The sequence below is a fragment of the Calonectris borealis genome, chromosome 3 (assembly GCF_964195595.1).
Source record: "Calonectris borealis chromosome 3, bCalBor7.hap1.2, whole genome shotgun sequence".
Lineage (NCBI taxonomy): Eukaryota > Metazoa > Chordata > Aves > Procellariiformes > Procellariidae > Calonectris > Calonectris borealis.
In genome coordinates this window covers 81934498-81962217 of record NC_134314.1, presented here as the reverse complement: position 1 = coordinate 81962217, position 27720 = coordinate 81934498, and the positions used below count along the sequence as shown (strand labels likewise).

General features: G+C 43.7%; 2 protein-coding genes and 1 long non-coding RNA gene across 12 annotated transcripts in view; 1 reads left to right on the top strand and 2 right to left on the bottom strand.

Moving 5' to 3' along the window:
- Nucleotides 1-17538, top strand: part of TRIM67 (tripartite motif containing 67) — a 41339-nt gene extending 23801 nt beyond the window's left edge. For 3 of the 9 annotated variants that reach the window (XM_075146368.1, XM_075146367.1, XM_075146366.1), the window contains exons 7-10: nt 1954-2092; nt 3132-3435; nt 9337-9499; nt 11006-17538. In XM_075146368.1, the coding sequence (XP_075002469.1) occupies nt 1954-2092; nt 3132-3435; nt 9337-9499; nt 11006-11071 (672 nt within the window). In that variant the 3' untranslated portion in view covers nt 11072-17538. Of the gene's footprint in view, nt 1-1953; nt 2245-3103; nt 3436-9336; nt 9500-11005 lie in introns of all 9 variants that reach the window. The other 6 variants (XM_075146365.1, XM_075146363.1, XM_075146372.1 and 3 more) reach the window with 4 other exon arrangements.
- Nucleotides 17539-17865: 327 nt separating this feature from the next.
- Nucleotides 17866-19683, bottom strand: LOC142080625 (uncharacterized). Its single transcript, XR_012673068.1, has 2 exons — nt 19137-19683; nt 17866-18968 (listed from the first exon to the last, which is right to left on the bottom strand). It is a non-coding gene; the product is annotated as an uncharacterized LOC142080625 (long non-coding RNA).
- Nucleotides 19684-20390: 707 nt separating this feature from the next.
- FSAF1 (40S small subunit processome assembly factor 1) lies at nt 20391-27715 on the bottom strand. Of its 2 annotated transcripts, XM_075146383.1 has the most exons (7): nt 27619-27715; nt 27147-27427; nt 24476-24532; nt 23264-23359; nt 22462-22551; nt 21395-21444; nt 20391-20732 (listed from the first exon to the last, which is right to left on the bottom strand). In XM_075146383.1, the coding sequence occupies exons 1-7, from the start codon at nt 27677-27679 to the stop codon at nt 20603-20605; spliced, it is 765 nt and encodes a 254-aa protein (XP_075002484.1). In that variant the 5' UTR covers nt 27680-27715; the 3' UTR covers nt 20391-20602. The 2 variants fall into 2 exon arrangements, with proteins under 2 accessions (XP_075002484.1, XP_075002485.1); XM_075146384.1 differs by lacking the exon at nt 21395-21444.
- Nucleotides 27716-27720: the final 5 nt, after the last annotated feature.

Here is a 27720-nt window from a genome sequence, read left to right as displayed (position 1 = left end):
AAGGCACCTGATTTGGACACCCCTCATTAGAAGAATCAGCGATATTGGCAGGGCATTTTGAAGAGGGCACTGTGTTTCTCAAGGGTCTCCTCGGTTCCTTGGTCCAAGTATCATTTCACATGGGTTTGAAGAGGCTGCACTCCACTACTGAAAGTGTGAAAAGGTACCTTTGTGAATGGCTGCTGGGGGCTGCCGATACAGTTAATATTAGCAGGTAAGGCTGTTATTAGTGTGTGATGAATGAAGAGTTGGGAACAAGGTGTTATGAATTCCAGTGTCTTGGATAAACCTTTTCAAGTGCTATTCACATCTAAATAAATACTTGTGAAAAAACAAGATTTCAGGCTGGCGCCTATCCAAGCCCATTTGGGGGGGGGGGTTTGTAACTGGCAAAGATTTTAGGACTGCCAGCGCTGCCATGTCAAGATTTTGGATTGAAAAAGATACAAAACCATCTCAATCCTTAAAAATCTAGGGTGACAGCTTCTCAGGGGAACGCTTTGCTTGCTGTGATAGAAACACCCTCAGTTTCACCCATTGAAAGATAAACTGCAGGCTTCTCAGCAATGCAATTTCAATAAGAGTTTGCTGACCCTTTTTGTGAAGGATTATATAGCTGAAAGCAATGACACTGACTGCACTTCATCAGTATTCGATGGGTGGATTTAAAGAACGGTTTTTGTCTCCCATCATAGCAGAGAGCATCAATCTGAATAAACACAAGCAGCGAACAGTGGTAAAAATATGAAATGAATTAGAAAATGTGAGAGTTGTCCTACAAATACAACTTTTTGCACGGACAGCATATGTTATAAGATGGAGATAAATTAAGCTGTTCTATTAAAACTCTTCTTTCTCTCCATGAAAAATTATCAGCTAACTTGGGACCCAAGAGATTTTGTTATTTGCAGCAGCCGCCATAGTAGCAAAGTGGACAAACACATGGCCTGCTGTACACCTAAGTAATCCCTTTCTTACTCATCACATACTTAATTCACTTTAGGTTCATATCGAAGAGCCTTAATCAACAGGACTACTCTTAGGCATATACTTAAGTGTCTTAACTGAACTGGGGCCCAAGTGGTCTGCTTAGTCACAGCCTTAAGCTCTTTAGGGCCTTTGCTACCATAAATCTATGGATTTCACAGAATTGGAGAAATCGGAGGTGGGAAGGAATTGTGGCTTTCCACCCGCTGCCAAGACAGGATTTTTTCCTTTTCTGTCATTTTCTGTTCAGTTTTCCAACAAACTTGAATTTTCTAGGCTTCTTTCAATTCATCGTAGACTGTATAATCTGACTGATCCTCTTCATTAGTCTGCCTAGATGTTCCTCCACCTGAAATATTTCACATTAGAACAAGTGCTTGCTGTTTAATAAATCTTTGCAGGCTTTTATGATGTCTCTGTTGTCTAGTTGTTGTTTCATCGTGTGATGCATGTAATCCTAATCTTTAGGAGATAGTTTCTTCTGGCTCTGTGTTTGCAGGTTTCAAAATTATATTTTAACACAGGCATGAGACAACCTTTCCAACAGAATAAAACTGTGCTTACTTGGTTTTTTTGTTCTTCCACGCCCCCCTTTTTTGGTCCTACATAAATATAAGAATGGCCACAGTGGGTGAGACACTGGGACTACTATCCAAAATAGTGTTTTGGAGTAAATATTTAGGAAAAGAGGATAAAATTTAAGATCTTTCTGTGTTGCCCTTTATTGCTGTACCCTTCCAGCTTCATCTTCACCTTAGCGTCTCCACTGCTAACTGTCCTTCATGTCTCCACTGCTGTGGCTGTCCGCGTTATAACAGCGTAACTTCTACATCCTGGGAAGCAATGAGAAGCTGTTCACTTGTGGCTTATATATAAAAGTCTTAACGTGTGATCACAAGGCACAGAGGAACAGTTAAGCTATGTCCCTCTTTCTCTCTCTCCTTTTTTTTTTTTTGGAATGCTTAGGAAGTATATGTTGGCAAGGAGACTCTCTGCACCATCGATGGCCTTCATTTCAACAGTACCTATAATGCAAGAGTCAAAGCTTTCAACTCGTCGGGAGTTGGTCCTTACAGCAAGACAGTTATTTTACAGACGTCGGATGGTGAGTTGGGTTTTTGCCAATTTCTAAGTGAAAAGCTGCAGGTCTCGGTGGCAGGACGCTTGCATCCCTTTATACCCACTAATATCTTTGGCACTTACAAGCATGGAGTTTTTGGATCATTTGAGTGGAGAGGCCAGGAGCTGAGTGTGCACAGGGACTGAGCTCTCCGCCTAGCACTTTTTGGGATTTTCCATTATCAGTAGCACTTCAGGTTTCAAATCATGCAATAACTTTGGCTGTAGAAGTCTGGGGTCTAATTAAGATTATAATTTGCGTTACTATACAGAAGCAGTTATGCAACACACAGGGTATTTTTGTGCCACTTTGTCTCCACTTCTCCATATATCTTTGGAATTTGCCTTTTTCTTCACTACTGCTTCAATTTCACAGCAAGGTTTGATAATGCAGAGATGGGAATTCATGCTTGTTCCTCTGTAATTATACTTGACATCCTTACGGGCATTACAAGAAGTTCACCTTCGTTAATGATATTGTAATGAATCGAGAAGTGCATGCTATTATCACTTCCACTTTTATGCTGTGTTGCCAAAATAGGCCAGTATAAAATATTTATACTTTAAGAGCTTTTTCTGTTTTTTTTTTCCTTTTTTTCTTCCCCTTTGATAAACTAGTGAAGTCAGTCCTAACCAGCACGGACGCAGTGGAACTCCATTTCCATTAAAGGCGATCCTGAACCAATTCACCTATGTGAGCAGTTTCCATATCATGGAGAAGCCTTTGTCAATGACTTTCTTGTTACTGTGTGAGAACAGAAAGTCACTGCCCTTAGCAGCTTACGTTCAGAGGAACAAGCACAGATAATATAAGGCACTTCTGAGCTGAAAAACAGCAGGGTACCGGCTCAAAGCAATCTTGTGTAGCTGCCTGCAGTAACGAGGAAAGATTGTCTTTATTACCTGAAAGTGCAGTGGGGTCTTTAGGAAGGCAGAATCTCGTTCTCCTAATTGAAGTAAAGCAGTCAACATTTGAACACAGCCCGTTCTGCCATAATCCTGCCTTTCCTTTTCCCCTTCCACAGTGGCATGGTTCACCTTCGACCCCTCCTCAGCTCACAGAGACATAGTGCTGTCGAATGACAACCAGACTGCCACCTGCAACAGCTACGACGACCGGGTTGTTCTTGGCACAGCAGCCTTCTCCAAAGGCGTGCATTACTGGGAACTGCATGTGGACCGGTATGACAACCATCCGGATCCAGCCTTTGGTATTGCCAGGATTAACGTCGTCAAGGACATGATGCTAGGCAAGGACGACAAGGCATGGGCCATGTATGTTGACAACAACCGCAGCTGGTTCATGCATTGCAATTCTCACACCAATCGGTAAGCGCCACTTGCATCCTTTTCTCATTACTGATGGTTTTTTCTGCTTTGCATCAGAGGGAGGGGTCTCAGCAAGCCATCTAGTCCATCTCCCTGCTAAAGGTAGTTATTTTATTCCTTCTTAAAAATCGCTAGTGACAGCGATTGCACCTTAGCAATCTGTGTTGGTGTTTGTTATCCTCACTGTTAGCAGTTTTGTCCTGAGATCTAGCCTAAATCCCCCCTGCTGTGATTTAAGCCCGTTATTGCACGTCCCACCCACGGTGTCCACAGACAGGAGCGCAGCGTGCTGGGATGCAGGATTTCTCTGTCATTGCAGGAGGAGCGCAGGGAGAAAGGTGGTTGATTCTCTTCCGTAGGAGCAATCTTGGCTGCAGGGTTGCACAATAATTAGGCAAAGCACTGGTGATCGCCTGTCCAAAATGCAGGTGTTTATTGCCAGTCTTGAAAGCTGATTAGAGGTAATGCTGTAGGTCACACCGAGGGTGATCTGGACACAAGGGACTGTTTGGCAGTGAGGGCTAAGTGACAGCTTCCGTCCGACTGAGCCATTGTGCTGAAGAGCTTTGAAAAGTGTCTGGACTAGTACAACCAACTTACACAAAGGAGGGTTTCAGAATGCCCCTGAGCCATCGTTACCAAACCCCTCTTTCTCCCACCGCTCAGAGGCTCTGTGTGCTCTATGCAACAGAGCGGTGGGGAGACATGTTCTAACCGAAGCAACCTCCAGGGACGGATCACACAGAGACGACGTGTATCTGCATAGATCCAGTGTTGTGCTGACAGGGTTGCGTGGCTTTCAGCGCTCAGGATAGTTACCTCTGCCTGGTGCTGGCTGTGTTTCCTTGACGTAATGGTGGAGGGGAGATATGGTCAACTTCGCTTGAAGCTCCCTGGGGTATCGCCAGAGCAGAACTGCACTGCTCCCTCTCCGTGTGCCATGAGAGGGTCAGCCCTAGCTGAAGGTCAGCTGGGTACTACGGGAACTGAGACCCTGGAGAAGATCTCCGCCGAAGAGTGTGATTCAGGATCCTAAGTCCCTTGCTTATTTTGGAAAATGGTGTATTTGTATACCTACTCTATCACGATGGGAGATTGATGTACGAATACAATGACTGACCAAGGATACGTAGCAGGTCTGTGGCGGAGCGGGAATCAATTTCTACTTAGTTTTTTACTGACCGTCCCAGCAGGTCTTCCACACTCACTAGCTCAGGCATTGTTTCTGTTATACCAAGTGATTAAAAGAAAGGCTTGCAGTGATTTTTAAAATGCTCAAATGCAGGTATTACTTTCTTAAAGAGGTAAGTTCATGCCAGCATTCACTGTTTCCTAAAGCTGGTTGTAATGTCTCCTGTTGAATAGTCATTTATACTTTAAAGCATACATGTATTTTAAGTGAGTGTACTGCAATTGCTGGGAATTTTTGTTCGAAGCATAGTTTGATTTTGCAGTTCGTTACAGACAGGTGGAAGAACCTTGTAGCTGGACCAAAAGCTATCTGAAGTCAATTGGAATATTTTCCGTGGGTCCAAAGACCTTAGATCATGTCCTAAGACAATATAGAGTAAAATAACATCAGTATAATAAATATATCAAAAGGTTCTCTGTCCCTTTAATATCTTGTTTTGATTTAGGGCGGAAGTAATGTTAAGCTGTATTAATTTTAATGCTCTGTGAAACACCTTATGTTTTCTGGAAAAAAGCTGGCAACCATTCTGGCAACAGTGTACTACTGTCCCAGAAACCTATTTTACGGATTTGGTCCTTGGCATGCTCCTCCCGGCAAGCAACACACGAGCTAAGCAAAAGCTTTTTTCTGGGAAGCCAAACAATGGAAACACTTTGGATTTCCAATCATCCTGCTTAAACAGGAGAACAAAGTGCTTTCTGTCGATGGTAGTTTCCCAGTTTTTACTAGATAAAACACAAAGGCTTTGCAGGCACATCCGAGGCATGGATAGACCCATGGAATATCCGATCAGGTGAAGTACACTTGTAAAGGGCATGTAGTCTTATGAAATCACATGCGCTTCAATGAAATTAGGTCTAGGCATTATATTTTTAACCATGACAGTCAAGTAGGTCAGTTTTTTAACTCATTAGCTGTAATAGTCTTGTGGAAACAGTTGTTTTTCCCTACTGGAGACAAGTGCATGGCAGCACAGTATCACCGTCCAAAGGAAATTTATTGTCAGCTTTTATCCTCTTGGATGTTATTGTGATGGAGATTACATCTTAGTAATCATTTCATGCTTCCTAATCTTCATGAGAATAAATTAGGGCAGTAAATAAATGACTAGCTTCAAGGATAAGCTGAGGTGGAGCTTCAAAGACCTATTCATGGGACCTGTCATGTTTAGAATACTTTCCTGTTCCTTTTACTCACAACATGCAAAATTGAACCTGTCTACATCCTTAAAAACTAGCATGACTTCTGTAATGCTAGAAGAGGCATGAACAGAAGACTCTAATGCTATCAAAACCAGAGGGAACCTTTGAGAACAGGTTGAGCAAACTGGTTAAGAAAACACTTCAGGGCTGGGATATGGCTTTGTGAGGTACCTTTCAGCCTTGTTGTTCCTGGAAGTAATCAGTTCACACCAGAGATGATGTATGCCCATTGCTAAGAGGCACCGGCATTCATTGCAATAGATCCGTTCCTTGGCAAAGTTCCCAAGAGCAGGAGTACCTGGTGCTACAGGCTATTCTCTAGCCACTACATGGTTATGTAAAGAAAGAGACGGAAATCACATTGAAATGTTTTATGCTGAAAGACAGTGGGACGTCAAAATCTAGAGAATTTGGAGGGTAGTCTTAAAGCCCCCTGCAATCAGGAGAGTCTCTTCACTGACTTCAGAGATCTCAAGACTAGGTTTTCGTCACACAAAAGGGTTATAATTGAATGAAAAATACTGTCCTTGACAATAGACATGGTAAAGTCGTTAAGTTACTGTAAAGCTTATGATTAAAATACTGTTAATGGAGAGTTAAACTAATTCTTCAGTTTATTAAAGCATTCACAAATTGTTAAGCTTTATTTTTTAATAATTCCTCAAGCCAATCCATGCAGTCCTATTCTGCACATTGTCCAAGCTGCTGCTGAAAGCATCTTAGAATAACAGCCTCCACTGCCCCAGGCAATGGCATTTTTCATGGCAGCCAAATTCCCCTATCTGTACTCCGACCTTCCAGGCTTCCGCACAGCACTTCCACGCTCAGGACTTACCATTGCACACAGAAATAAAAATGTTCAGGACTGTGAGAAGAGAGGTGTGAGAAGCGGGATTTACTGGAAATAATGAGAGAGTGGTGCATATCTTCAAAACTGGATTATCATTTAATGAATGCGAAGTATTTATTGAAGAAATATTGTAATAAACAAACAGTTGTATTTCCCTTTTACATGGCCTGCAGATTACTAGGGGCCTATGGTATAACTGTCATTAAGTAGTTTAAAAAATGCATTACAGTAAAGCAGCAGCTTTTTTACATGCTGCCACAGAAGGGTACCAGGAGAGAGCAACATCAGTTTGAGCCTCTTGAGCCAGCTGGCTCCTTTTATTGCAATAAGGCATTTATTAGAAAAATTATCCTGTAATACTGTCTAAATGTTGTACAGAAGAGTGAGGAAATACCTTGCATAAGTTTGCTCATGAAACTTTGACTCTCCCACCTCTCCTCCTAAAGAAAGAGACTATGACAGTAGTCCAAAAAGCTCTGGAATCCTCAAAGTACTGTTCCCAGGGAAATTATGGGATGCTCGAGAAGAGCAGCTGTTCAGCCCCAGAAGAAGTCCAGCCTCCATGGTGGGAGCACAGCAAAGTGCCCCTGCTTGCCTTTGCCCTGGCTTCGTCCTGCCAGAGCTGGTTGCTCACTGTGGGGAGGCGGCGGCCGAGGAACGGGGCAATCTACCTGCTGAAGCCCTGCGAGACTTGCGGCAGCAAGGGAGGGAGAGGGTCCCCATCCCTCTGCTCTGCCCCTGTGGCTCCCGGAGGGGCCCGAGCTGGGTCCTGCACTCGCCTCGGCTGGGCTCTGCAGCAGCATCTCTCTCCTCTTCAGCGGGGCTGTCCCCAGGGGCTGCCGAGGAGTCACTCAATGTCACTGTGCAGCACACAGCTAATTAGCCCACAAGAAGCAAATTAGCTTATCATACAGGAAAGAGCATAATAATCTCAAAAAGGCAAAGTTGCTGTTTCTGTTTCCCTAAGAGAATCAATGTCATTTAAAAGGATGTCATAAAATTTATTTTAAAACACTGCAGGATATAAAACACGGTGCCCTACAATCAAAGCTGCTCCTAAACAGAGAAAAAAATAATGTAATCTATTTGTAAATAGCTCTAGATCGTAGTACTGTTGCTTCCCACAATCTCATCGTGAGTTTTATGATTGAGTGCTTTTAATAAAAACAGTCTAGATACTGAGATACTAAGGATAGGTAAGCATCTTAACTTTTGCTGGAAAATAATTTACTTTATGGTTTTGGAGAAGAGCTCAAAGAGAAACATATTAATGCTTATAGGACCAGAAAGCAAATAAAAGGAACCTGAGAACGGTAAAGTTTGAAATCTAACACATCTCAGAGCCAATTCGTGATTCTCAGCTATACTGTTATTGATTGAAGAGCTTTAAATAGAGAAGTCAGAATAGTATTCTATACTATTATGTCACAGGTAAAACTCCCTTTATCTTCAGAGGAAAGGCCATGTGCCGCATTTAGTCTAAAGGAAACCAGTGTGTGACACCTAGTGGACAAGATGAAAATTTTTTACCCTGCACCATATTCTTCCTAATCATATTTTGACACACCCCCCCCCCGCCTTTTCTTGATGTTTTGCCTACCTATTGTGATAAATTTTATGTTAAAATTGCATTAATCTTGTGAGTGTTGTGTGCCTGAGGGGAGTGCGTGGGACAAAAGACAGCTGCTTCCTCTCCTACTGCAAATTATTTGAAATCTGATTTACCCTGAACAAATTGTGTCAGGCTGTAAATCCATGGCAGAGCCCCCATGATATTAGCAGAGTAGCAGTGCCTGTGGCCAATCTGCATATCTAGTAGATTTTTTTTGTTCAGTGCTCTTCAAAGTAATACTGGGTTTGACTAACCCCCAAATCAAAGTGCATTAATGTCAAATCGCTGAAGCGTGTAATGGCTGGCTGAGTCCGTCCTGGCAAGCTCCGATACCGCGGTAGCTCTCAGCAGCTGCTCCTGACACAACCAATTATCGCTGGTATTAGTAACCGTGCCTGCACACTTGAAACAGCTCCCAGCCCTATAGCTGAGCACCTTGTCAGTCAGGGAGCTACGCTGTTCCCTAACCAACGCCACCTTCCCTTCCTCCCCAAAACCACTATCTCTTGTACCTGTGCTGGCTTCCTGGTCTCTGGAAAGCTGGGTCCCCTTAGGGGATGCCAAGACAAGTACTCGAACTGGAAGTCGGAGTCAGGAGCTGTTAGGAGGCGGCCTGCTAACAGAAATGAACGCCTGGGAAACCAGCTTTCCGCTTTTGCATTCCCCGCTGTGCATCACATCACTATAGCAGGGATGCTCTGAGGAGCCGTGTCCCCAGGACTCCTGTCCCGCCTGCTCAGTACTGACCTGACCTGCTCACCTCCCCGTCTCTCATCAGCCGAGGGGACCTGTTAGCTCTGGACCCCATTTTCAGCTCTTAGATTGCAGTTGGAGGAGAGATGGACCTAATTTCTCTTTAGGATCCTCCCATGAAGCTCCCATGAATGAAGCTTCAGATAAAGGTGTGGGTCAAACGCCGCGGGGATAATTATTTCACCGTGCTGCTCCACTCTCCCTTTGCTCAGTAAGACTGCCGTGTCCTAGAGAGGGCAGCGGCGGCGTAGCACTCTGCCTTCCCCAACAGCGTGGTCCCTTTTTACCCTAGGACTGAAGGAGGAGTTTCTAAAGGTGCCACCGTTGGCGTTCTCCTGGATCTGAACAAGCACAACCTGACCTTTTACATAAATGGGCAGCAGCAAGGGCCTCCAGCGTTTGAAAACGTCGAGGGTGTCTTCATGCCTGCACTGAGCCTCAATCGAAACGTCCAGGTAAGTCTTCTGCAGTTCAGTCCCACTTACCTTTCTCATCTAAAGGAGAATGTATGGTACCGGCCATTGCTGCTGGGGCTGATAACGCCATCTATAGGTAGTCAGTATGGATAGGGGCTCTTTCCTTCTCAGACTGACACCTGGGCTATTAACACTTTTTGTGCACTTGACCTTCTGCCTTGCCTCACAGATGTGAGGAGCAATGCTGTAAAAACAAGTAAAAGTACCTGCACACACAAATTCCTACACTTACTCTGCTGCAACGCTCCACTTGGAAAGCAGCGGTGCTAAGGCTTCCTCTGCCAGTTTGACTAAAAAACATGAGTATCCTAATTCCTCTTAGATCTTATGTTTGGAGATTATTAACATTGGCAAAAGACAGAAATGTGAGCAGCACAGCGGTAAGGAGAGCAAAGACACTGTAGGTCAGAGAATTAGAGCAACAGAGAGGACCCAGTCAGCGCATCATTCCTGCTCTTTCTGAATTTTGGAGATTGCTCTCTGTTCTCAAGAGGATCTCCTCTTGGAGGAACCCTCTTTAAATATAATGCATTTTTACTTCAAGACCACTGCATATAGCTAGAAACAGGATGTAGTGTAAGGGAGAACCTATAGAAACACTCAGGAGCCTGAGGACTGAAGGAGGTCAGCATAGGTCAGGCAGGACCAATGCAGCCAGGGTGGAACACTTATCATTTAGAACACCCAAACTGAAACCAGGAACCTCACATGGCCTTATTAGTACATGAACATTTAGCATTCGTTACTGGTGGCATCCAAATCTTTCAAGAAGATTTCATAGCTTTATTGTATTTGATGCACCAACATGGAAGACACAGGCACTTCTCTGGGCACCTCACTGCTATATTCAACACAGATTTTTACTCACAACCTCCCTTCAGTTTTAGCTACCTACATCTTTTAAGCACCTGGCTTACATTTCTTACCACAACTGAGTTAAGGCAGAGCGTGGCCGACAAGGGGGCGGGGGGTAACTCTAAGGCTAAGCTTGTGTTTGCTGTTGAATGGTGCCCTGGTACCTCTGTGTGGGAACCCTGGCCTTGTCAGGTTATAGAAGGAGCACTAAAATGTCCTGTGCTCTGTCCTTCCAGGACAGCAAAGATAAAAGGATTTTCTTATATTTAGTACATGGGCTCCACTGTGTGATCCCTGTCCTGAAGTACTCGGGGTCCCTCACACACAGACGCCGTCCACCTTGTGTCTAACAAGCAGCACTGCTGGAGACCTACAACTGGTGGCTGGATTTTGGAAGGAGATACGGACACCTGGCTTCTAGACCCCAGGATGTTCAGGAGGGAAGGGGGAAAAGAGATTTGTTTGTTTCAGGGGCTCAGTATCATCTCCATTAATATTCTTGATAACTTAAACCTGGACCTAAAGTCCCACAGCCCTTCCCCTGTCATTTACTTGCTCTTGGCCTTCATGAATGCTTTCTGCTGAGGACGTCCCAGTTTTGAATCTACCTGTTACTTCTTCTTTGTGCAGGTGACCCTGCAAACGGGACTGGAGGTGCCACAATGTGTAAAACAGCCCAAGTTGCCCAACAACTAATGAAGCCCCTGCCTGACCCTGTGCTGGCTTCCGTAAGCTTTCTCGGTGTGATCTGGCACTTTTCAGTAAGTCAGTAAAAAAGCATTCCCTTCCCTGACTTAAAACATTGTACAGCGTGTTGCTCACCGAATAATCCGCTGGTTACAGCTACCCCACTCCATTCGTAATTTAACAGCCATAGCAAGCACACCCACTGAACTGGCACTCGATTGCAGATGGGTACCTGAACATATCTACACTGCATTGCATACGTATGTACACACATGTGCACACACACACACACGTACATTTATAAAGCAAAATGTTAAATGAGTGTATTTTCTCTCTCATGGCTGTATTTGTGCTTAAAAGATACTGGGGATGCTAGAAAAAATGGGTAAGACTCAGACTGAGGGACTCAGCTGTTGGAGCAATTTACCAGTAGGTGAACTGGATTCCCTTGCCACCTGAAGTCCTTAAATCAAGAAAGCATATGTTTTGACAGCTGAAGTGGAGGCTGTGTGCTCAGGAATCCTGGTTGTCCATTACATTCAGGGGCTCAAATGACCATTAATTATTCCTTCTGCCTCTAGACTGCAGTAAGCAATGGGATAACGTTCCCCTAGAATTCAGTGGCAAAACTTACCTCGTTATCTTCAACGAGAATAAGATTGGTTTCCAAACACTGCCATGTAATAGTTGCGCTCATTTTAGCTAACACCGTGATACATGCAGAATTCAGATACGAAAAGTAGAGAGAAAAATATCCTAGATACATTTTAGTGTTTGTTATTTAGGTGTGATTGTGGAGACTATCACATACAGAAGACCTGATTGTGGTTATCAGCACAGCTCTTGAAAAATGGTGCAGGGGAGATCCCTGTGAATTGAATTGATAAAAGATTTATTTAAATGTAGCACATGCAAAGTATCCCATATAGAGAAATGCTGCTTTCCAGCCTTGATCCTGATAAGCCCTGGGCAGCTGTAGTTCCAATGTAGCTTTGAGATCAGAAGCCTTAATTTTCTATTAGATTAGTGTGAGCTAATTAACGTCTTGATCCTAATGAAGCACTTGAGTGAGAGTGATTCACAGCATTAATGTGAAATCCATCCCTAAGATTTTTTCTGGATTGGGACATAAATCTTGTGTAAGACTTACCTGTGTCTGGCATCTCCCATGAAAACAAGCAGCAGTTTCAGGTGCTGCCCATGACAAGTGGAGTCTGACTGACAGGGAACTTTTCCCACAGCCATGGCACTGTCACCTGCATGCTGTTGTCAGAAAACACATTGATTTGTGTGTGTGCTTCTTTTCCTCCGAACCCAGTTCACGTATGCAAGTGTGTGTGTGTACAGCGGCAATGCGTAAGGACAAGATGCAGCAGACTGTGTGAGGCCATGACATCTCGGACTCTGTCACTCTAATCCTACATAAGTGTGGTGCTATCAAACAAGAAAAGCATGAACTCTTAAGTCCCATCGATGTACTATTTCCTTTTTTTAAATCCTGTTGCTTATACAAATTTTCCTCTCCAAGTATACATATACGCACACACATATTGTTATCAGACATGTAATTATTAAACCTGAAAACAAATATTCTAACCAAAATCCAGCTTACTGCCTTGTATTAAACCACAGCCACAGGACAAAGAGCCCAGGCCTGCCTTCGGGCAGCCTGCCAGCCCCCAGGCATCCTGCTGCAGGGTCCATTTCTGGTCTCTGGCCGGAGCACATCACACAGGTAGTGCTGAGCGATGGCAAGGCTTCCCTGTGGCGGAGCGGCCAGGATCCTCCCTGGGGTCGTCCCATCTCGCAGCCGTTGTGGGGAGCGGGAGGCAGCCCAGAATGAAACAGTCCCGGGCTATTGCACAGACAAAAAGCAGTCTGCCGTCATGCTGCCTGTAACCAGCCAAGCATCCTGTAGCCCACCTCTCCTGCAGAACAGCAGTGCACCTTCAGTGATGTCAAGACCGAAATAGGAAATAAAACCAACGATGGGAAAATGTGACATAAGCTTTTAAGCAGGAAAGCAACGGTACTTTCTTCAAAGTCTGGAACGGATTGTATTAGTAAACTTGTAGACATTGGAATAACTGTGCTACGCTCATCTTAAAGAATATTCTTAAAGAATAGCAGAGACCAACTGTGTTATAATTTTTGGTTTCGTTCAATACCATATGAACTCGTGCAGGATTTTCTAATTAGTGGGTCTGTTTTAACCTACCTCAGCTAGAACGCTACCGGACCCCAAATTTCCTCTTGAGTGTGCTCCTCTATGAACCCAACAGTTGTCATCATAGCATCGGCTTTGGGTATTGCCAGTCAGAGCAGTGTATGGAATACTGTACATAAGTTGCACATAGTTTTTTATATTGGGAAACATCCCGTGATAATTTTAATACAGAAGGCACTTCAATTTCACTTGTATTAAAAACAAAAGGGCGTTGTTTGTTTTGGGACTGAACCTTTGTCTTTACTCCCAACTTCTGTGAAGGAAACTCAAATGAATTTACATCTTTCCAATCGTCAACCATTGACAGATATTTAAAATTAATTCTGAATGGGTTTTAGAATTGTTTGCAGTACTCTGTTTTGGTTTTCATAGTTGCTTTGGTATCGGTTCCTGGTGTGTTATACCTTGGGGAAAGCACAGTCAGTGATACAGGTTACTAATTTCTAATGGAAATATGGACATTAGGTAGGGACATGCTTCAGAGCTGTAGAGAAGCTCGTTTGTTATCCTCTACACATTCTAACATCCATAAAAGTAGGGTACAGACTAGCTACCTAAAAAGGACAGTCTCCTTTTTAACCTAGAGGAAATGCAAATAAAATAAAAGGAATACAGTTAGAAGTAGGTAACCTACATCAGTAAGACTAATTTAACTTAGGTCAAAAACTAAACAAAGTGGTTGTATGTGTTGGTTGTGTACACGTTCAAGGACTTGGGTTTGGCATGGCCCATAGCAATAAACCAATTACCCCAATAGAGCGTAGTCTCATGACTTCAGCTGGATACATTTTGGTAGTTTGATTAACAGAAATAATGCTTAAGTAGCTAGAATTACACTGGAAATTAGGAAATAATTAGGAAACTAATTATTCCACACGTGAATATTTATGCAGAGCATCCAGATGGCAGTGGCCATCTGAACATAGACAGAGCAGAATTTTCCCTTTGCAGAACAGCATCAAGTGGGGAGAAGTGGGGCACTTCCACCTCTCTGCTCAGGCTGGAGGTAGTTTGCTTCTCTGCAGGTAACTGCCCTGAGGTCCATCTTGTATAAACCCAGCAGTTCGCATGTTCTTCATCTACAGCATCTCTTATACCAGTTTTTGTTTCTTGCAAATACCTTCTCTAGGAGAGAGTCAGCCTTTGGTACTATGGTCCTTGCAGAAACTGTGTTGCTGACTGTCCAGGGAGAACCCAGGAGGCTGAAGAGTAGCATAGATGATACCCAAGGGGACCACTTTGGATGTTCTTGCTTCCTTTTGATTCCTTGGGGTATTTGTGCAGCTCTCTGGGACTCCAAGCTCCTCCAGCACCTGGACCCGCAGAGACCTGCCTTTCGTGGGACTCTTCTGCTCCTAGAGGCCAGGCCGCTCCTTATAAGCGGGAGAGCAGAGCCTTTTGCACTGGGATGAATCCCATCCACTATGGTACAGAGCCCACACAAGGCAGCTGTAAATTGACCTAATGTTTTAAAAAAAAAAAACAAAACCAAACCCAAACAAGCAAACCCTCCTCTAATAAACATAGCAAAGCTTGACTTCTGCATACACCAATTTGGAATCTTCGCACAGCTGCTAAATAAATACAGCAGGCAAGCTTTCTGTCCTGCAGAGCAACAAGGGACTCTCAGTTTTCATCTACCGCTGTGAACCCCAACCTTAGCCTTTGTGAGCCTTCTTCCTGGCTCTTTCCTCTGCAAATTTCCCTGTTATGTTTAGTGGGTACAAACAGAAGTGTGCCATCAGGAGCATTACTGGATTTCCCAAGGCATACAATGCTACACAGTTTCCAATCCCTTCTTTTCTCTCAACTCAAAAAGAGCTCAGAAGAAGATCTCTTATAACGCTTAATGTCAATATGAGCACAGGCCTAGCTGACAATCCCTTACTACTTCTGCCGTGGAAAGGTACGTGCTATAAAATAGATGTCAGTGAGGACAGTAGCATACTGTGATGTATCATGAATTTGGAAAGCAATTTGGCTTCTAAAAACATAGAAAAGACAGGCAAACAGCATTGTCACCTCCTATACTTGCCTATTCAGTTAAGATACATAGAGAAAAATATATTGGACTGAACAAAATAAATAAAATTAAAAAAGCATGAGCTTACATATATCAGAGTTTAAGAGGAAAAGTATTAAATGTAATTTATTATATGCATAATGTTCCATCGTGTTGTAAATAATGCCATGATAGTGTATTGCCGTAGTTTGTTCTTGGCTGGTGATAGAGCTCTGTCGTAGTGCTGTGTAAGCTTTTATTTTTATTCTGGGTTTTTTTTTTTCCAAAAGCGTAGTTAGTAAAGATGGCAGAGAGCACCCAATACTCTGGTTCCTGAGTTGTTCTAGAGCAAGAAGAAATGTGAGATGCAGCTTTTTTTTCTTTCTTACATAATAATATTTCTTAAATAAGGTAAGAGATGAGATCAAGGCTAAGCTGCCGCTACCACCGTATGAAAAACACTGTGTTTGCGACTGCCAACAAGAGGTGGTGCATTTTTGGACCCCAATTCAGATTACCCGTTCCTGCGAGAAGGGATGCACAGTACCAACAACCTGGTAACAGCAGCTTTCTGGTGCCATCTAGTACATCCTTTGCTCACAAACAGAAAGATGAGGAAAGAGAGTTGTTAGACCTAATCTCAGGCCTTACCAGCTTTGCAGCATTCTGCTTAAATAGCAAAGTCAAGAATTCAACTTTGAACCAGGCAAGATAATATGAAAACCCCAAGCATCTTGGCTAGATCAACTTTGGAAGGGAGATTACAGTTTCAAAGTCCTTCAACAGGCTATGGTAACAAATCAACCACATTGCAAATGTAAAGGGCACTTGTCACTGAAAATTACCAAACAAAGATGGAGAGTCTTTTTTTTTTTTTTTTTTTTTTAAAGTGAGCTGCTTCTAGTTTTTACTGACAACATTTCTGGCGATTCCTCTGCCCAGCGCTCTGAACGCTGCACACACACAACCGGCTGACGCGGCAGCCTGAAGCACAAATCCATCATAAATGAGACGCACTTGGTCTTCTTACGTGCAGAAGCCCACATGGAAGCCACAGAGACTAAATGTGCGGGGCTCCTGCATCTTTGCACAATACAGGAGACAAACGTGCGTTTTACTGACAGAGGCACTCAGCAGCATTTTCCCCTTCTGTTAAGCAACCTTTTTGTTACATTTGTTATTGCAAACAGATCCAAGCGGAATTAATTACAAAATTATTTTTTATGCTAATTGGAGGATTTCTAACATTTTCCTGTGAAGCAGTAGATAGAAATATTCCTGGATCCCAATTGCTTTCCTTCATCCTCCACCTCCCTTAAATGTTGTCAATAAAAACACTAACCTTTCTAGGTAGCATGGTGAGAAGACATTAGTGATGAATATCAAAAATAAATGCATGAGGTAAACGTGCTGTTATTTCTGATTGTTATATGAAGCATGAATAACACTAATTTAAATGTTGGCAACCAAAAAACTGCAAAGGAATAAGATAACGGTGTTCACTTCTGGTTAAATGAAAGACAAGAAATTGTTTCTGTGTTTTCTTCTTAACCACGACGTTTTTTTCTTTATTGTCATTTCCCATAGCTTATATGAATTTGGAGCTGGTGAAATATACATCTCTGCTGTATGTGTCTGTCACCAGATCAAGAGGAAAATACAAACTTTTTATAATTTTGTACCTGTAGCAAATGTTTGTATTTTTTGAATTGGGAACAATCTGCTTTTTGTCTTTTGGTCCGACTAAAAACTTTGTGTATTATTATTATTATTACTACCCTTTTGGAAAACCTGACATATGAGTTTATGCTGTTTTACAGTTTCTAAATAAATTCTTATAACATTGCCAACAAATTCAGCATCAGTACTCCATTTATTATTACAAATTATTCTAAAAAATAGGATGTCAGAATGTAGATGAGGCATTTGCGCAGGATGCACACCTAACTCTAATGTTGATACCTGCTTTGTTACCACAGTCAAGAATAACCCGGTAGCTGGAGAAAGCCAAGAGTCCTCCGTCAGAGCAACCACCTGTGCCTCAACTTCAGACATACCCTGGATTCAGTGGCGTGAAACACCTCTCTTTCCCAGCACCACTCCGTTAGCTCCGGCTCGTGTTGGTGATAGAGTACCTGGGGATGTGTTATTTAGCTCCAGCCCATCTTAGACACTTTGGGTGATTTCTCCATAAATTTCTGACAGTGGAGTAAGCAGAGCCTGGAAATAACTGTGACACTAGTAGGATCCTTCGGGTAAGCATAAAAGTCAGACTGGGCAGAAAGCTTGTCACGGCAGGAAAGACAAAACTTTGTGAGATGGTTTAAAATGCCATGATCGTCTTGGAGCTGCACGCCTCTATCAAGCAGATGCCTCGTGAGGGACTGAGCAATGCTACAGAGGCAGCACACTCAGCCCCTGCAAAGCTGTGCGACCTTCATAGATGTCTGTTAATAAAGCAGAATAAAGCATGCCGAGACACTAACAGCAGCACCAGGGTAAGAAACAGAAACCCGGTTAAAACAATCAGGAGTAAGCACAGAGAAGAGTGTGGAGACACCATCTGTCGTGGCCTTTCTTTTTTTTTTCCCCTGCAAGAGACAACAACTTGGTGTCAACTCCTCCATGGCAAAGGGTTTGACTGGGAGGAAAGATAATCACAATTGTTTTAGCATATGGGGAAATGAGAATAAAACTAACTGTCACAGGAAAAGGCATGCAAAAGAGAGCAGATAAGGAGAAATCCTTGCCTTCTTCCTTTATCCCTCATTCCTCTATTTGACTGCAGGTAGAGGGCAAAATAAGATGGTCCCTGCTTTCCCTTGCCCATAATTAGTCAGTTATTCAATCAACACTGGATTTTGTGTATCACTACCTGCTCCAAAAGCAACACAGCTTGCTGCCTAACATACACTTACTGTTAATTAATAACACACGCCAGTCAGGAGAAACACTAGGTGTGTAACAGGTTCTCAACAGTTTTGTTTGCCAGATGGTGGTTGTTATCATCTTTGTTAATGCATCTAGTAACAAAATAAGACTCAATGTACCACGTTTATCCGATAACAGCATCCTACAAGGATGTAGCATGACCAGCTCAAATCACCTTGGGGATTTGATATAAAAAAGCAACCTATCGCCATGTAACAGAAACTTTTCACACTGTCTACACACCGATGTTAAACGAGTGAGAAAATGCAAAATTTTTAATAAGCTTTTATTTTTGTTTTTTTTTCTCCCAAGCTTTCATGTTCCACTCTCATCTTGGCATTTTAGTTTTCAACTTTTTATTTTAAGACCTTTTTTTCACTCTTCTTTAACAGAGCTTACAAGCTTGAGATCAGGACAGCAAAAATTAGACACTCCATTCTGACCAAGTTTCACTCCTAAATAGCTTTTGGGAATTGTGGAGGTGGAAAGTGAACCCTTTAAATTGCCAAAGCTGATTGAGGACATAAACTCCCACAATACATTATACCCAAAGCCAGCTGAACAAAACTTTATCTAGAAGTGAGCAGTGAAAAACCAAGCTCAAGGATTAACTTAGGAATTAAAAATACAGGTTATCCCACAACATCCAAGCCCATCTGTTGCCTCAACAAGTCTCGATGCTCTGTACTCAATTCTGCTTGTGATTACACCTCCACACGCAATCGTGATTTGACATTTCTCTAAGTCTGTAAACAGATAGGATTGTTAATTCTGGTTTGAATCTGCAAGCAATAATGAATAAGAAGAAATTGAATTATGCAATTTTGAAATGTGATAACAGTATTTAGCAACCCGACTCTGCACGCCCCTCTTCTTCCCACATGGCTCCAGAAACACTCCCTTCCGCTTTTTACCTGGTTCTCGTTTCCTCCGGGCCCTCTGCCTCCTCTTAGTCCTCTCTGTGCTGGCAGGGCACTTCTCCAGGACCTGAAAGGAAGGTGGAAGGAGCACGCCAGAAAGCATCCCTTTCTGTGGGGTGGCCCTCCCCACCCCAGAATACTTTCCTATCCTGTGAAGGGGGCAGCCTCCGATGCTGCTGTTTGGGGAGAGGACTACGCTGCTGTTCTTGTTGCTAGCTGCAAGCTGAGGCAGATGAGAGAGCACCGTACTCGGGCTCCCAGGCGGCAGCCAGGAAGCGTGCTTCGCTTCCCCAGCCCGCAGGGGTACGCTGAATTTCACCAGTACACCTAGAAGAAGTTTCTCCAGTAAGGGCTGTTTTCCTTCTCGTATACACCTGCCTCACTGCCAGAGCTGTTCACACAAGCTCCAGATAACCTTGCATATAAACAACACAGCATGAAGTTTTTCCTCCGTCATTTAACAGTTAACCTTATTTTTGCCTCCCCCTAAAATATTCAAGTTCCTTTAGCTTGAGGTAGAACAGAGAGGACATTTTGGAAGGTTACTAACCATTTTTTGGAAGGTTACTAACCATTGCCATTTCTAATGGAAACACAACCTTAAAAACAAAAAAACCCTTAGCTACAGAGGACAAAACTGTTCTTTCAGAAACATCAAATTGCTGAAATCCAAACAGCACTAAAACTTCAGTTTTGACAAAGATTTGATAGAAAAGCCTTATGAGGCATGGGAACACTGATCAAAACAAATATGAGTTAACCATGAACAACCAGTGGCTATGGAGTGTCTATGCCTCATTTGGCTCAGTCTTACATGGTTTTATTTTTAAAAACAAACCAACCAAACCACCATTTGAAACAGTGCTTATTTGGAGATCTCTGCAGATATATACAAGTTGAGTCTGTAACTCTTACCTGGGACAAAACTTCAGAAAATCTCTTTTTCATTCCAAAGCAGGTAATTTTGAAATCTTAAGAGGTTTTGCTGGACAGGAAAACTGTTGTGCAATTCCACTATCCACTAACAATTCATAAAGATACAGAAACAGATGTATGCCCAATAAATGTTTGAGAATACCTACTTCAGGTTCAAGCAATTTTTCCATATTCCTTCCAGATGAAAACAAAGAGCTACATATTTTAATCCATTAATTAATGGATTAAATGAATATTTTACTTATAGCCAATTCTGGAAGGTGAAATGCTTTCTTTAGCACTTATTGACTAATAAAAATAGCCTGTGTAACATTCTTAATAAAAAGTCTTATTTTTATTTATAAAATGGTAAATTCTCATCTTCTTCCCAAGGCAGAATGGAATATAGAAAATCCTGCAACAACAAATAAGGTAAAAAAAAAAAAAAGGATATGGTGGGAAGGCGAGAGGCTCTGTAAGTCTGTGTTGGTAGCAACGTGAATTCTATCTTACGCGTATTGTCCATTTCACTCTGTATTATAAGTTCATTTGATAACTTTCGATGATTTAATTTTCTTTATGTCATAGCTTTGCAGAATCAAGGTCCCATCTCTGAATTTTCCGACTTGTCCTGCAGGCCAAATGCTAGGCACTGATTTCTTCCTTTTGGCCTTCCTGAAATAGGAAAAGATAAAAAAAGAATTAAGAGAAACAACAGAAACTCAGGAAAAGGTTTAATATGGTGAAAAATGTCACCTATTTATGCAATCAGCGTTTGGTATTACGGAGTATCAAATCATAGCAGGTAATGACCCCAGAACATTTATTACCTGCATAGCCATTAAAAATTTGCAGCACATTACAGAATGATTTATATTTTTAAAAGTTTAGAAACACGAAGACTTCTGGATAGAGAAAGAAGATAAAGAGAACATTTCAGTGAACCTGCTACACTATGATTAAGAATGCCACTTCACCTTTCAAGCCTCTGTATACTGTAGCTTCTGTTTTGCAGAAATTATTTCTCAGGGCAAATGCTCTGAGTAAGTGGCATATCCTGGGTCTGCACACAGGGATTTCCATCCATCTCACCTCCAGCTGCAGTCTTAGACATGTTGGGGCAGAACTGATTTTCAGTTAAGCTGCGTTAACTAAAGCCTCTGAAACTGTTAGACACAGAGCAACGTCACCATTTTGTGACTGAGTTCTTCTGTAGTTGGAGAAGTTCCTTCCACTGTGATCTGCATGACTTCTGGTGTGCATAGTTCCATAGGGGAAAGAGACTGGGGTTTACAGTGTCAAGCAAGTTAATTTTAACCACGTTAAAAACGGCTCACCTCTCCTTCTGTTCTTTCTTCTTCTTCTTAAGAGAATCACCTTTATGTTCCTGTTTTTAAAGATACATATTTTAATGGAGAAGGAACAGAGCATCTTGGCTAAACAACCATCTGCGCACAAAACATGCGGTAGCCTTTGCTTCATGGAGCAGCAGGCATTTAAAGCAGGTTGGGAGACCTTCTGACAGGCCAAGTGATCCAACGCCTTACGGAGGCACCGCTAGGAGTGCCCAGAGCCCCTCCTGTCACCTTATGGAAAGCACAGCATTCCCATGACCCACGCGCTGCCCCTGCTACGTGAGGAGGCACAAATCCGGCCGCATGAGGAGAGAGGCTTGCTTCTTGGGCATGTGACAGATCCTTGGATCAAAAGGTGGACTTGCTACCAGGCAGGTGTGCCTAGTCGCCTGACAGCGTACCTGTCAAATAACAGGCTTCAACCATGTCTGGTCATGCACTGGATGTACTTTGTGCCACATGACAGAGGAGGAGAAGCAGGTCCCCTGGGAAAGAGGGTGGCAGGAAACAGGCTGATAGAGCAATTAGCCGCCCCGCAGCCTCCTCCCACCTACACGAGAAGACTCCAGGGGGAGGCAGGGAGTAGGCTTGGAGCCAGATGGGCCGCGCTGGAGGATGGATGCAACAGGAACGCCACCCTTGCTTTAAACAATGAGCAAGATCCTAGATGGAATTGTGCTGATATAAAACCAGCTGAAGATCCGGCTCTCTGTGGTTAGACAACATGCAACAAACTTTAATTGAAGGCCATTTTTTTTCCCTTAAAAGGCAAGGAAAAAAAAAACCTGCTGATTTTGTGTCACCAGTCTATCAGCCTCAAAGGATGAGGCAGTGAAACCCATCACAACACAAGCCTAACTCTGTGCCCTTCATACTGCACACAACCAGCTTTTACTGATGAGATTAGTCCTGCTGGAGCCAGGAACCCACTCCACGGGGAGCAGCAGGTGTCAAGTTTGGGCACTCCTCCTGCGCCTAAGGCATTATCTGTCAGGCTCTTGGGCTAGCTTTTACATGCTGTCTTTGTATAGAGAAAATTTCACACCAACCTTTCCCTTATCGTCATCATCCTTCGCTGTTTTTTTCTCCTTCATTTTCTCTTGGTACGTTTTGTAGTTCATATGTTCCTTTTTGGGGGGCTGCAATAAAGATTGGGAGGGATACCACTGACGAAATTTTCAAATAGGTTCAAAAAATATTCACACACTTGCATGGACAATATTTCTCAGGTAGTGGTGGTGAAACATTAGAAATGGTTTATTTCCTTCTGAGTGAGAGGAAGGGACTTAAGGGATGTAAGATGGACACACAGAGACCTTATCTTTCTTGGTGGAGACAGTAGAGAGGGATGTTTATGCTCCATATCAGTCCTACAAGGTTTCCACATACACACTGAGCTAGAAAGAAAACCCATACCCCTCCCTCACCCCCCAAAAAAGACATACAAAATTAATTTTTTCTTTCACACTACTGATGATAAATAAAACTGAAAAGTTTTCTCCATCTTTAACTCACTGGGAGAGTGAAGCTTTAAAAAGCAAGCCCCTCCCTCCAACAATTTAGTATTGAATGGCCTGATTAAAAATTAGTAAATGTTGTTTTCCACCCCAATCAATCGTATTTCATCTATACAACATCTCTGATAACACAATCATACTAATTTTCCAAACACCTACAGAAAACAGACAAGACAGAATAGAAAATGTAAAAGTAAGGATGAAGTGGAAGGAGGGTCAGGGCAGGAGATCTTGTGTTTTAAAAAAGTAGTGCCAAACCCCCCCAGTGTTTTTTACCGCTTTCCTGCACTGTAACAGCTGGGTGACCACCCAGCACAAACCAAGCGACAATTACCTTGGCTCCCAGCATGATAGCACGCTCCTGTTCCCAAATGCGTTGTTCCTGCTTCTTGTAGCCAGTGATTCCAAACTTGTGCACTTCCAGACGAGCCTAGAGCATTACAGAAAATTGCCAGCATTTTGTAATTTGTCCAGCCTGTTGTAAAATAACACTCGACAGACCACAACAAAGTCATACTCCCAAAGAAACCCTGGCTAATACCTGAAATCAGGGTGCTATAAAACAAAACTAACTGAGTTTGGAGCTGTACTGCAGAACAGTTAACCACTGTCCATCTAATCTATGGATGGTGAGGACTGCCAGGGGGACAATTTTCGATTCTCCTCATTTCACAGAAAACAAGACATGGAACGGATCTCCTCTGTATAAAAATGAATCATGCCGTGCTGCACAAAGAACAACGAAATGTATTACCCACAGCACCCAATGTTTACAGAGCGTCTTCATTCCTTGGCTGCAGAGCACTTAACCACTGAGAAACATGGATGGACAGATGGTGAAGTGGTTTGACTACACGCATATGTATAGTTGACGCTACACAAGAATACCCTGGCAAAACCAGTGGCGAACTTATAATCTTTTTAAAGGCAGCGATTAAATCCCCGCTGTTTTCAGCAGTACGGAGCACCACACGGAATCTCTAGTGAGAGACTTCACTGGATCACAGCATGTCCCTGAGCAAAGATCAAGCATATCAAACAACTTGCAGAGATCTGTAAACAAATCAGTATCTAAGAAGGCCAATGCTACTTATGCTCATATAAGAACAGATGAGAACAAAAAAATAAATGGAAAAAAGTAATCTGCTGTTTCCAAAATAGATGCCAATATGCTTTTTTCCCCCCTCACACGTGAGATCAGAAATCCAAGATTACCACCATGGGCCTGAAAGAGCTATGCTATACATTATGGGTACTCACATAGCTTTACACAGCCAACATACAGTGATCCTCCTCAAATTCTCACCAAAAGATCAGAAAGAAAGGCCACAGAGTTGTAACACACCTCTCTTCACACAGAGCAGTTGACAACAGCCAGCATGCTCCTCCTTTGGCATGGCATGCAGCCAAAATTACCTATTAGAAAATCCTCACCTACAAGAGAGAATCTTTTCTGGAAGCGTTTCCCACCGTAGCTTTCCCAAGCATATAAATATACACACCTGCAAACTAAAATAGTGAGATTAGATAGGTCCTGCTGACTTACTTTTTCGAAGTTAAATTCTTGTTCATTCACATTTTTCTCTTCATCCAATATTTTGGTCTATAAACAAAATAAAACATTTCAAATTAATATAGCAAGTAACACCAGTTGAAATGTTGACTGTGATAGTTTTTTGGAAAGCAGCGAAATGTAAAATGAGTTGTAGGGAAGAGTATACAGTTTTCCAGCAGTATATTTTTCTAGCTTTATTACCTGGATTTATTAAAACAGACAGTCTCAACGGCATTTTTAATATGTGGATATTATAGGGTCTTACTGGAACAACCTTGCATAATTTATAGCACAGTACACATAGCTTTGTCCGGCATTTTCTTGCCTGGATCATCTGCTAACACTTACAAGGAGTTTCATAATTCAGAAAGATGTTATTAGCTGCAATTAATTTTTATGCCTTCAAGTATAAATCACATTTTATAAGAGAAAAACTATCACATGTGAGCTATGCATCACGCATATTCCCATTTCCAAATCCATACCAAACTGCTAATGCAGGATAGGACATGAACTTTAAGTCATTTTGTTTGAGACAGAGAGCACAGTGGTAATATTGCATGTACCGATAGCTGGTGGCAACACGCAGAACAAGCTTAATTTGTAACTGCATAGACATATGTTAGTGCATATATCCAGCTTAACTAATGCAAGAGAAACAACTCCAAAGGAAGCACTGTCAGCAAACAGCAGACACCACTTAACGCTGTTTAGAAAAACTACTTGCTCAAAATGAGATCAGTGAAAACTATATCTTTTCTACTCTGCGATTTACACAGAGATCTTCCATCAGCAGTTCTCAGTTTGGAGGGGAACTCTGCAGGGGGCACAGATTGTATCCGAGGAAAAAAAAAAAAGCAGCGCAAAATCCCCAGGGAGAACTCCACGCCTGCTCGCTACGGGAGCGTCCCACATGGGACACTTCAGAGCAGCAACAAATCTCCCAGGGTTATTTTAGTTTGCGTCCAACTCCTGATTTCGGGGAGGACATGCTGAACCACCTCTCTGAGCGGATGCTCTGTCCACTCCCAAGCGTGCTGACGCAAGTAGGCGGCACTGGCAGGGAAACTGCGGTCTGTTCAAGAGTAGCATCCCCTTATCTTTCCCTGTTTACTCTCAGGGGCACTCTATCCCTTCTGAGGAAGCAGAAGTAATACATATGTATTTAAACTGAACCTGAATGCTTTTAATGCATTTCTTTTTCACATCTCCAGAATGTTAAGTCACATTGAGTCATGAGTTCAGGTCCCAGGGTTACATTAGGGCTTCCCTCTGCATCCACCAGAGCCAAACCCAAACTTCTCTCAACTCTGCAAAAGCTTCTGTACAAAAATTGTCCATTTCAGCCGGAAAAAAAAACCCTGGTTATTTTCAGAGCATTTTACTAACAAGTCTAACATCAGTCTTTTTGGGCAGAAAAACTTAAGTTGTAAAAAGCAGGAGAAAATAAAAATCATTTTCAGAGTAAAACATGCCGGAAAAAGCACAAAAGTTTATGCATTCAACCCATTACTTGGTCAGTCTCTCGAACTTCCCAATTCCAAGCACTCAAACTCCAGATACCAGTAAGTCTCTCTGAATTCAAGACAGCCATGTGTTGGCCCATCAGAGCTTACTTTAGAATTGGGCTTCTCATGTTATGGTCATAAACACGACTCAAAGAAAACAACCAGAGAACCTATAAGATCTGGAGACCAACCAGCGAGCATCAGCATGGAAGGCAGCTCTGCTTCCAGCCAAGCCTAATGCGGGCCTCTCTGTTGAAGCAACTCAGCTACAGTTTTTAGTAGCACAAGGGAATTTAGCACCCACAAACCAAACCAGAGGACTGAGATCTAATGCTGTCGTGCCTTCCCCCATCGACCACCCAAAGCTGGTCCTCCAAGATGCACGCTGCTTGTGAACAGCCAAGTGCTGCTGTGATGCCAGAGAAGAGAAGGAAGCTTTGGCACCTCACATCCACACCTATTCGCAAGAATAGAGCGGCACACAAAATGCTTAGGCAGAGAAGCATCTAAGATGCTTTGCTTTCCTTTTCATTCACTTCTTGCCGAATCGGCAGTCCTATCTGCAGATCAACTTATTTTGTTGGGATACACCTATTTCAAATACAGGATATTTATCCAGAGATCTTCTGAAATTGGAAAAAAAGAGTCTTCAAGTCCTGCCCCCACCCCTGCTTCAGCCCGCCCCTGCCAGCAGCCCTGTTGGGCATCAGCAGGACTGGATGCCATCAAGCTGGGCATACAGATCGCCGAAGGATCCCGGATTTACAGGCAGCTGCATTAGCAAGAGGGAAGAAACTAGGCACGGGAGGGGCGGAATTACGGAAGGTATCTCACAATTTATGGTGGCAACTGTGGAGATAGCAAAAAAACCCCAAACATGCAGAGGGTTTTGGTTGTTTTTCACTGTCACCAGGAAGGGGCATCCCGGTGCAGTACCCGCTTCGCGTGAAGTCGCCGGAATGGCTTTAAAAAAAAAACCATCTGTGCTTTGAAAAGCTGAGCTCTGTTCATCGGTATTGGTGCCGTGCCGGGGGAGCGCGCCGCTACAGGACGGCCGCTGCCAGGGGCCAGCGGCACCCACGCCTGCAGGAGAGGTTGGGCCGGGGGCAGAGGAGACCACCCGGCAGCCCGCCCACCGCCCGGCCCGGCCCTACCTGGGCACCGCCGGTGGGTGCTGCCGAGGGGGTGGGCCGCCCCTTCCTCTTCCTCCCGCGGAACACGACGACCTCCACCGCCGGCGGCGCGGCGGGGAGCGGCGGGATGGCGGCGGTGCCCAGCTCGGCCCGCAGCTCCCCGAAGAAGTCGCGGGCTCCGCGCCGCCTGCCCGCCGCCCCGCTGGTACTGCCCGCCGCCGGCTGCGGCCCCCGGCTCTCCTCCGTCGCCGCTGCGCTCGCCTCGCTGTTCTCTGCGGCGCCCCGAGCGCCGGGCTCCTCACCTGTGTGCCGGAACACATGCCCCGGGTCAGCTGTGCGCGGCCGCCGTCGCTCCGCTTCAGAGTGAACACACCCGGCCCCCTCCCTTCCCCGGCCCTCCGGGAAGGCCGCGCTGCCGCCGGCCTCGGCGCAGCGCCCGGCCCAGCCTCACTCCGCACCACCGGCAGCCCGTGGCACGGCCCCGTTCACTCACCCAGGTCGTAGAGGGCGCCGAGCACCGCCTCCAGCCGGCGGCACGGCTCCCGCGACCCCATGGCTGCCGCGCGGCCGCGGGCGGAAGGACGTTTGATCCCGA